The 11,276-nt window shown below is 43.1% G+C and overlaps 1 protein-coding gene across 1 annotated transcript; it reads right to left on the bottom strand.

The window, feature by feature from the left end:
* Nucleotides 1-865: 865 nt before the first annotated feature.
* Nucleotides 866-3,803, bottom strand: LOC119742503 (F-box/WD repeat-containing protein 7-like). The gene is made up of 2 exons (XM_038218447.1): nt 3,721-3,803; nt 866-3,078 (listed from the first exon to the last, which is right to left on the bottom strand). The coding sequence occupies exons 1-2, from the start codon at nt 3,746-3,748 to the stop codon at nt 1,544-1,546; spliced, it is 1,563 nt and encodes a 520-aa protein (XP_038074375.1). The 5' UTR covers nt 3,749-3,803; the 3' UTR covers nt 866-1,543.
* Between the last annotated feature and the right edge of the window lie 7,473 nt (nt 3,804-11,276).

Below are 11,276 nucleotides of genomic sequence, written 5' to 3'. Positions count from 1 at the left end.
ATTTTTTAAAACAGGAATTAAAATGCTTCATTTTTTTAAAGAGAAAACAAAGTACATTGTAGAAAAGATGGAGAAGACAAAATCCAAAGGGAATCGAACTCACATCAACGGATTCGTATATGATGTAATATCTACGACACTACGGCGGTGACTCAATCGAGGTGGTTGTTGTAACATTTATAATTATCATTGCATGTATCACATAACACCCTCCAGCATAATTTTCTAGTTTAGTAGCGATACGAGCAAGCAGAACAATAACGTACTGCAACTTTTCAGTGTATTTATTCAGCTTATTTATTCAGCGTTTTGTTTTTTTACCCTATATACGTATAAGACAGGTTTCGTTTAAAATAATGTACAACTATTGTACGCGGCGAGTCAAAAGAAGCAAAACCAAAATGTCGGGACTATTGTTTAAGTTGAAATTCTGCATGTAGCACTTTCAAAATCTAAGACACGAAAGCCCAAATCACAAACTTTCTCTCAGTGCAAAAAATCATTCAAATCACTTGTGTACTTTTCAAGTTACTGAATTTTAAACACAACCACCGTTTTAAAGTTCTGTCCACGGATCACAAAAACGGTGTGCGTTCTTTAAGCAAAACGAAAACAATTCACACGTATAACATCCGTATGTGAAATGTTTTCGTTTTGCTGAAAGAGCACTTACCTTTTTATGATCCGTGGACAGAACTTCAAAAAGGTTGCTGTGTTTAAAATTCAGTAACTTGAAAAGTACATAAGCAATTGGAATGATTCTTGTACTAAAAGAAAGCTTATGAAGTTGGCTTTCATATCCTAGATTTTAAAAGTGCTACATACAAAACTTCACTAAAACAATAGTCCCAACATTTGGGTTTCGCTTTTTTGACTCACCCTGTATATGTTTCTTCGATCTTCAAAATGTAGAAACTTTGAAGCATAGGGCCTACATTTTCGGAAGCAGAAACTTAGTGTCCCAATTCAGGGGGCAGCTTCACATGGGACCACCTTCACGTCTTGCCAGGGTTTTATTATCCCTTTAAAACTATCCACGTGACGGGATCTCGACCAATAGGAACGGGTATACTGTCTCAGTTATTTATGAATGTTCCCTCATACCATGTGAAGCAATCAACGCAACGCATATTAATGGTACACATTTTCTTATCTCATACAATGCGTGAAATAAGAACAGTTGGGTTGGGTTGAGTTTCCTCAAAATTACGCTTGGTGGCGCTGTATATTCCCCGAATGCACGCACCAATCTATGCGGCCTTTTTTCTTCTTCTAGCATGATCAAGAACAATTCATGATCAGAGACAGCGTTAGGCAATAACATAGTGTTTTTGTCTTTTGGTGTCGTGACTTAATATAACTTAAACTGGCGATCCTTTCAATGTACCTACAGTGAGGTTTCCAGGGGAGTGCGGAGGGGGCGCCCGCCCCGGCAGCGGGAGTGACCGAACTTTTCTCAAGGCCATTTTCACTATTGAGAGCCCTTCCGCCGCCCGGCACAGCATCAACCCCCGGCAGAAACTTCTCCTTAACCTTTACATATTTACCAATAATGGTGAACCTCGATCTTTGGTATTTGGATTTTGTTCTCATCCTTATCGTACTCTAAGTATCGAACGAAAGCAAGTTTTGTCTCGCTCATCCACACTGCATTATCCCCGACAAACATGCAACATTTCACCAAATGGAAAACATTATTAAGGTCGTCGATGTTCCACAGGTACATCGGGCCGCGACCACAATCATCACATGCAATACACTTATTGCCAAAGACATAATTGATCCTTAGCAGGTATTGTTTATAATTATCATCGTCCGAGTTGATGTCCCTGATGAATTTGCCGTCGAGATTGAAAAATCTCACATTAGAGAGCGATGTGGCGAGGAGGAATTCACCGTTGAAGTGAAAGTGCGATGATTCATCATCTGGGTCCCAATCCTCAAAGTCCACACCAGGCACGTCAAAGTGTCTGATGCACTCCCCGGATTCCACGTTCCATATCTTCATGACATTTCCCCAATGGGCACTAATCACGATGCCGTCCCCAAGGTGACACGAAATTAAGTAATTGGCATCACTGACGATTGTCTGCTTACAGACACCACTCTGTACGTCCCATAATCGAATCTTACGGTCGATGTAAGCACCTGCAACTGTCTTGTCAAAATAGTCCACGCCAATCGGTCGGCACCGGAAGGGATCATCGGAGGTGCTCTCAAAGACGAAACGAGATGTACCGTCTATAGCATTCCAGACCCGTATATCACCGTCAGCACGTACCTCCCTCATGTCCCCGTCTAACTCCGCTGCAATACTAATAATGGTGTCACCATCGAAGAATAGACGAGACACATCCAGACGATGCCCCGACATGACTTGCAGCTGCTCTCCAGTCTGGGCGCAGTAGGTACGAATCTTACCACCACGGCACCCTACAGCTATGACGCCATTCTTCATTTTGAGCGCCTTGCTTATTCTACCGATACCCACTTTGATGCGATGTCGACGTTTTCCGCTGGAGATATCCCATATATGTAATGTGTCATTCGAGAGAGCACCGGCAAGAATATTCCCTTCACCAGCTAGGCCGCGTACTGTCACCTCAGGTTCAGAACAGTCATTTTTTCTGGAACTCTTAGTGTAGCCAGCTGAGCCAAACTCGAATGAGACAACGTGATACAGATTGTTCTTCCAATTTCGTTCCAGATGTCGTGCCTTCATGTATATCTCCTTCCATTTGCATGTATTCACCAACCCTGGCCGGTTTGAATCAGTGACAACCGAATCAAAGGCAAAGGTGACACCGTCACCAACGCTTCCATCCCCGCCAGGTTGAGGTGACGAAGGTATGAACGGGGGTTCTTTACAAAGATCAACGACTGCATCAAACTTCTCCCATCGCTTCTCTCGGCAAAGAGGGCGCCATAGAGCATCGTAATTGGCGGCCTCTCTCAATGATCGATTACATAATGCCACGTGACACAGGTCCTCAGCTGAAAGATGTTGAAGTACGAGAACCTTCATCTCATTCGGCAGGTTAGAAAAATGGTCTTTTGTTGGAACTGACAACGCCATTGCTGTGAAATACAAGGTGGAGAAACTATTTTTAACACTGAACCATTTTTGTTAAGAATATCTCTTCTGGTTTACATGACCATGTAGAAATATGCCATTTTAAATTCCAGATAGACTTAATTAAATGCAGTCAGATTTCGAGCGCCCATTTCTTTTTAGTTCAACGATACCACATGGCTCCGTATTATGGTAGCATGATACGAGTGAAGCATTCTAATGCAGGGATTTAAAGTGATTATTGGTAACGGCATTATGGAATTGTTTGCTAAACCGACATCTTTCTAGTTAAGCGAGAACAATAAACATGTTCTTGATCTATGCCTAAATGTTATAGCTGTCTCCTTCATAATTCTGTAGGCAAATATATGTCGTCCATGATCATTCGTATTATAGGCCTATACACGTACGAAACCATGAAAGAAGAAGTGCACATATGCACGCTGAATATGGGGCTACTCGACTGTGCAGTAGACTAATGCGTTGCGGGTACATCAGAGGTCGTTCCTTGTTATCTTAATTTTAACAATGAATTAAAAGCAAACGATTCGTTCTATCTCAGCGATGTATAGTATTGCCGTATATCTGAACACATAGCACTTATACAACGGGCAAGGCTTCCGTTAACCTATGTATATGCTGCTTACCGTCACACTGTGCAAACGGTTCTTCCATGCACAACAAGCAAATATTGATACGTGAAGATAATTTCGCCTGTGTAAATAAAACAGCCAACGCTATACAGGTTAAAGGTTGCGTATTGTTCGAAAGTCAGACTCTACTATACGGAGGCCTCTGTGGAACGTTAACATATATGGTTAGGGCAATGTATATTGTATCTAAACATCGATCCATAAAAAAATAAGCAATTTCTTAAGCTTCGATTTTACATTGGCGTACGCACTAACTTTGCTCTTTACCACGGGACACTTTTAAACAGTGCACGCGTACATACCGTGAAGTGAAACCACCGTGCATATTATATACTCGGATGCAAAAAAAAGCTCCAAAGACGGAGACGAATCAGCAGGCCCCTTGGCGACACCAGGCCCGACTATGCAGTAATGGGTAACAATTAATAGGCCCCTGGGTAACACCATATGCATGCCCTACCATTATAATGGGCATGCAACAGCAGGCCCCTGGGTAACACCAGGTCCTAACAATGGGCAACAGCAGGCCCCCGGGCATATAGGCCCTACCAGTAATTAAGGCCCCCACCAGTAATTAAGGCCCCCACAAGTCTCCGGTTTCTGGCATAGAGCTTGCCCCAAAAGTGGTGCAGCGACGCGGTTTTTTTCCAACTTTTTTTCTTCAAGTGTGTGTCGGCTGATGTTGCAGATGACGCTTCGATCCCCTAAAACTCTTAAAAAAAAAAAAAAATCCTTCAGAGTGGAGCTTAATAGGTGACCTCAGTAAGGCAATAAGACTTGAGAATTCTGCACCCCTTATGACACGAACACAGACTCCTGGGCAACACAAGGCACGACCAGTATAGGCATCAGCCTGTTGTTACACAGGAGCCTAGTGTTTCCGGGCCTGTTGTTACCCAGGGGCCTGGTGTTGCCCATTACTGGTAGGGCCTGGTGTCGCATAGGGCCTGGTGTCGACGAGTAACGGGCAACATCAGTCCCCTTGGGGAGTGCATGGGTAACGTAACCAGGCCCGACCAGTAATGGGCACTTGAATCCCCTGGGTGACACCATGCCCTACCAGGATAATTGGCAACAGCAGACCCCTGGGCAACACATTAAGGCCCGACCAGTAACTAGGCATCAGCCTGGTGTTACCCAGGGACCAGTTGTTGCCGGGCCTGGTGTTACCCAGGGGCATGCTGTTGCCCCTTACTGTAGGCTTGGTGTCGCATATAGCTATAGGGCCTAGTGTCGACCAGTAACGGGCAACAGCAGCCCCCCTGGTAGGGCCTGGCTCGCCCAGGGGCCTGGTCGAACAGTAACGGGCAACAACAGCGCGCCCCTGGGTAACACGTTCCAGGCCAATGGGCAGCAACAGGTTGGGCGACACCAGGCCCGACCAGTAATGGGCAACAGCAGGCCCCTGGGCGACTTAAGGCCCAAATGCAACCATTGATGAGCACACGTGTCACTATCGTACGTTTCATTCGCTAAGGCATGCGTAATAAAACCAATAAGATCCTAGTTATATAATCCAATTAAATTTCACACCATACCATTTTTTTTATTACATGCTCTGTTTAATAGTAGTCGACATTATAATGTTTCCGCTCTATGAATAATTATTCCTTTACCAACTGCAATGTGTTATTTGAAAGACTCACTTTATAATAAACGTAATACAACTTGGCAATACGAGAACTTCAGTGAGTCAGACACAAGCTATTTTGTCAATTAGACGACGAATGATGAATCCTGCGTTTTCACGTATTTTGCTTTGTATTTAAAGAAGAACTCTTTGTGCTTTTCAACAATGTTTTTCTTCACTTTGTTCTTTCAATGAAACATCTGCAACCCTCCGAAGAGGCTTTAGTTTGGGTTGCTCTGTGCCTACGAGAAGGGAAGTATTGTCGAGCCAACAATAATTCCTTTTATACAACACCTGAATAAATCCTCGTCATGTGATTGGTGGATCGTTGATCACATGTCTGAATTATTCGTCCCAACGCACGGCGCACGCGGCGCGCAGCGCACAGTGCAATGGAAGTTTTATTGCACAGTGAATTATGGTGGCTTTAAAGGGACATCGCACATATATATTGACGCCAATAGTGACGCAAATATTCACAACATGGCCTCCATGTCGCTAATATTTGCGCCAATATTGACGCCAATATTTACGGCATGGACCCAAGTCGCAAATATTGACGCCAATATTGACGCCAATATTCACGACATGGTCTCCAAGTCGCAAATATTGACGCCAATATTGACGCCAATATTCACGACATGGTCTCCATGTCGCAAATATTGACGCCAATATTGACGCATATATTCACGACAGGCCCAAGTTGTAAACCCACTAACGCGTGAATTTTTTTCACAGCAACTTGGGATGTCCGTTACCCACACAGTCTGGCACCCAGACACAGCTATCTCTGGCTGAACGTTCGTCGTGAGGCGCAGCGCGAGCCATGAATGTACATGTACATTGGACGCAAGATGACCGTTTTAGCCGATTTTCGGCTAACTTTGACAGAATTTTTGTAAAAAAAACGAGAATTTGCTCAGAAAATTTGACAGAATGATTTTTTTGGGGGCAGATTTCTGGAAGAATTCTGCAAAAATGGTTGTAAATTTGATTTGATGAGAACTACAAATTTGAACAAAAAAATTAACAGCAAATTTGAACAGCAAATTTGAACAAAAAATTGTACATATTTGTTTAAAAAAGTTCAATCCTTCCAAACAAACCCTGGCATAATGGGACAGGTTGGCTGGTCTAGGCAGAGTTGTAATGTCTCGAGTCAATGACTCGACTCGAGTCCGACTCGAGTCACAATTTTTGGTGACTCGACTCGACTCGAGTCCCTAAGGGTAAATGACTCGACTCGACTCGAGTCACTGCAAGCAAATGACTCGACTCGACTCGAGTCCCTCATCAGAAGACTCGACTCGACTCGAGCGAAGGCTAATAAGACTCGATCGAGTCCCAAAAATAAAAAGCGCAACTTTGTGAAAAGTATTTGCAATGACTTACGGTGCAAAATTTATGCTCACTTTACTTTGCGAATAGCAGTCATGTACAAATATACAAGTGTCGCAGACTCCCACCTCATGGGTCTAGAACGCACAAAATGCTATCCAGGAACCAGATTTTTAAACACATTTTCAAAGTCGCTGTTTCATCATTGTTTTGGGCGATTTCTTATAAAGCTTTTGGATTTGAACGCTCGCTAAAGTTATGGCCTCCTTTTATAAATTTTGGTATACATAGTGTTCAAATAATCGTGACTTGGAATTGACTCAAGCTAAATATTTGACTCGACTCGACTCGACCTTTGGACCTAATGACTCGACTCGATTCGAGTCACTTCTTTAAAATGACTTGACTCGACTCGAGTCACTTCTTTAAAATGACTCGACTCGACTCGAGTCACAAAAATCAGTGACTCGTTACAACGCTGGGTCTAGGTGCTAAAGTTCACTGGGAAACGTCGTCGTGGCCGGATCCGCGTTTTGCCCGAAATTTACGGGATAATTTCATAACATCTTTATGTGACTATAGATTGTTTATAATGTGAGTTGAACCTTAATTCAGGTAATACTACCAATGTACATGTGATTTTAGTGTTTATAGTGTATTTCGAGTAATTCTGGGGAATTTGGCAGATTTTTGATAAATCTGACAGATTTTTTATGTGCATTTAGCAGAACTTGGCTCTGACCTTACGGTCACACTGATTGGACGTCTGTGTCCTTGCAGCGAAGGAAGTTCGCGCTAACACAAACACAATATTAAAACGTGTGTACTGTAAAGTAGGGTGCGCCAGACAAGTTGCTTGAATTGCTAACCTAGGTTGCTAAAAACAGAAGAAGAATATTCACGCCTAAGTGGGTGTGCGACTTAGGCCATGTCGTGAATATTGGCGTCGATATTGGCGTCAATATTTGCGACTTGGAGACCATGTCGTGAATATTGACGTCAATATTGGCGTCAATATTTGCGACTTGGAGACCATGTCGTGAATATTGACGTCAATATTGGCGTCAATATTTGTGACTTGGAGACCATGTCGTAAATATTGGCGTCAATATTGGCGTCAATATTTGCGACTTGGGTCCATGTCGTGAATATTGGCGTCAATATTGGTGTCAATATTTGCGACTTGGGTCCATGTCGTGAATATTGGCGTCAATATTGGCGCAAATATTAGCGACATGGAGGCCATGTCGTGAATATTGGCGTGAATATTGGCGTCAATATATATGTGCGATGTCCCTTTAAAGCCACCATAGTGAATAGCTGCTGTGGCACTGTTTTAAATCGAGATTGAATGTGATGGTTCTCAACCTGTTGAATAAATTGCATAAATTAAATATGATGAACTTGTCGAACTTTGAAGCAGTTTTTAACCTGAATAAATTGGCTATTCCTGAATAAATAAGTCAACCAATCAGATGACAAGAATTTATTCAAGTGTTATACAAAACAAATAATGAATGTTTCACGTTCGTGCAATGGAAAGAATAATTTCATTCGGTGACAGAGGAAATGTTCCATTCCCCTCGGCTTCGCCTCGTGGAATGGAACATTTCATCTGTCACCTCAAGTAATATTGCACTCACAAACATTGCAGGTACGCGATGGTATGCGATGTCGCGCACTGATCCGACGAATTCATAGATGAAGAATAAAACGACTAGATCGGCAGCGCGTCCACACGCGCCCATTCATTGTGCGATAAATCTCCGCCATTTTTGTTGTCTCTCCTGGACGTGCACTCAAATTAACGTAAAGTAATGGAGCTAAATGTATCTTTCCTCCAGCACGTGACCATAGAGTTATATTATAAAAACTAGAGCGCGCATTCACTATACCGAACGCACAATGCAGACGTGCCACCCTGTAGACCTCGCCGCCATTTTGTAAGTGGGCAAAAAATACTCGGATGTGCACACTTCAGGATTGACTGCAATGCGTATCTTGTTGTTTTACTGTTGGTTCCACTTATAAATCCCCCCGACGATGCCTTGTTTTACCGTGCTGTTTTGCATAACGTTATGTGTTGTGCGCATGTGCTTTACTCACTTACAAACTGTCCTTGCCAGCACGGGGTCACGTGATGAGTGCGCTCTCTAGTTTTTTTAATATAACTCTATGCACGTGACCTAGCTCAACGCGCACGAAGCTGGAAATGCGCAACGAGTATTTACGCAATGCGCACACGCAATAGCGATGCATGGTGAACTGTGCGCGTAAACGGCGTTGCATTCGTCACGTTTTCGCGCATTATTTGTATCTTTCCTCCAGCATGTGACCTTCTATCTATGGACGAATTATAGCAACCGCGCGCGCGTGTGCGTTGTCTCAACGCTTGCGCGCGCTTCGCCGAATAAAACACGAACTAGTAACGCAAATTTCCAACGGTGCTTCTTAAGACGCACCGTTGGAAAGGCGTTCTTTCTTTGATTTTTTTTTTTAAAATGACAGCTTGCCAGAAAGAACAATTTCACAAGGAGTTTAGTCTTCTTACTATCTTTCAACCAAGTATGTTTTAAGGGAATAACAGTGTGAGGATCCGGTCTTCACTGCGTGATAATGAGCAGCTTTGTTCGTCTCGGTTCATTAACAGCGGTCACCCCCAAAGCCGGTCATTATCACGCGCAGTGAAGACCGGATCCTCGCACTGTTATTCCCATAATAAATATCTTTTTAACGAAATAAACAGTTAAAATGCTCCAATTTTGTGACTTTTCTGTCGACGATATTTCTAGACCTTCTTTTTGTTCATGTTCATGGGCCATATTTTAGCTTATGGTGAAAAGCCAATATTACTATACCTAATACAATTCATGATTGAGAGCCGAACTCTCACTGGTCAATTCACCATCACATGCCAGATGTTATTTTTGCTGTTTACCAAACGCTCGCGCGTGGGTTCACGCATAGGCTAAATACGCATTCTTAGTAGACTATCGCACGGGTTACCCATGCGACAGTCTACTACGCATGCGCTTTACAAAGCAATCGTGGAACTTCGCTCGTACCCCGCCCTGCAAACAGGACGCTGGCATACTCTGATGAATTCACGCTCTGATTGATTGGATTTTGCGCGACCAGCGATCTGCGCGTCATCAAGGTCATGACTCTGCAAGGTTTGAAACGGCCGTTAAGACTGATTCATTACTCTTTTTATTCCAGTTTAGAGAGTATTTTTTTCTCGTTGAAAAGCGTAATAATGTGGGAAATTCTGTAAAACTTATCTGTGTTGTAAATTTGCAATTCCCGTCACTCGCTCAGGCTCCATTTCGAATCACGAACGGTCAGATTGCATTATGCGACGCTCAAAATTTTGTCCACATGGTCCGCAATGAAACAGAAATCACATCCGTTATGGAATGTGCACAATCTATGGGAAGTTTTCCTATAGTATTTGCGCACATTGTCTTACTGCGGTCTTGAACAGCTGCAGCCAGATGCTTTATACATAGGTCATAGGCCACTTCCTTCACAAGATTCTGTGAAGCTCATCAGAGTATCCCAGCGTCCCAACCTCGTCCCCAGTGCTTACTTTATTTCCAACCGTGTTTCCAATAGTAAACACTGGATAGTAAACTTTCTTCCTGTATCCTGATTCGATATTGCAATTGGCTAGTAATGGATTTGTATCGTGTACTTGGTGTTGTTTTTCACAACGTGCAGTACGTGTTTTCACGATCATTCGTCCACGCCTTCTCAAAAACATTCCTTTCCTTTTCCAATTGGTTCATATTAATATGAAATGTGATACTGCATGTTGTCTCGATAAGATCGTAACAGTTTAATTAAATAAATCGCGTTTTCGTAACTCACGCTGTGCTCGCGCTGCGACGAATTGACTCTGTTTTTACCCCAGACACCGCATACAAAAACGAACGATAATGTAACGCACATGCAGGCACCAGACTATTCCTCATTTGCATACGTGTTCAAAAATCTTGCACATGCAAATGATCCAATACCAGGGTGAGAGAGCAGGTAGTGATGGGCGCGTACTGCTCAACACCCTGGGGTCGAGGTTGCCCAGCGTCCTGTTTGCAGGGCGGGGGGTACGAGCGAATCGTGGAACTGTCGCACGGGTGTAGTACGCACGCGCGAACATCGCCCAAACAAGCTACACACGAAGAGATGGTTAAGGTTGCACGGCGCGTTATTTTCCCGAGCTCAATGATGCCGAACTAGAATATTTATGGCAATAAAGATGCCTCTTAAGCAAATTGTACAAAGAATATATACAAAGAATATTGTACACAAACTACTGTATTTACATAAACAAATTATGTTCTAGATCCCCCTCTGACCCAAAACAGTTTCTCCGTAGCAATTGGTTAAATTAAGTTCATTTGTTATTAGCAACATTAACAACCAACTGTGCCTTAAAAAGTGATTCTTAATTTCTTCAAATTCTACAATCCCATGACATCGAAAATGAGACATCACCCCTAAATACCCCCTCCTTCGCAAATTGGACCCCGGGTATACGTCCCTGCCAACTGACGGACAAACAAACAGATTAACGGACGAC

Source organism: Patiria miniata, unplaced genomic scaffold (assembly GCF_015706575.1).
Source record: "Patiria miniata isolate m_02_andy unplaced genomic scaffold, ASM1570657v1 HiC_scaffold_6, whole genome shotgun sequence".
NCBI lineage: Eukaryota > Metazoa > Echinodermata > Asteroidea > Valvatida > Asterinidae > Patiria > Patiria miniata.
The sequence above is the reverse complement of the archived record's forward strand: the minus strand, read 5'-3'. Positions and strand labels throughout refer to the sequence as shown.

Excerpts from the sequence above, each read along its gene's own strand:
- LOC119742503 (XM_038218447.1), bottom strand. The coding sequence starts at position 3,748 with ATGGAAGAACCGTTTGCACAGTGTGACG. Across the intron at positions 3,079-3,720 it reads ACCGTTTGCACAGTGTGACG|CAATGGCGTTGTCAGTTCCA; the intron begins GTAAGCAGCATA and ends TGTATTTCACAG.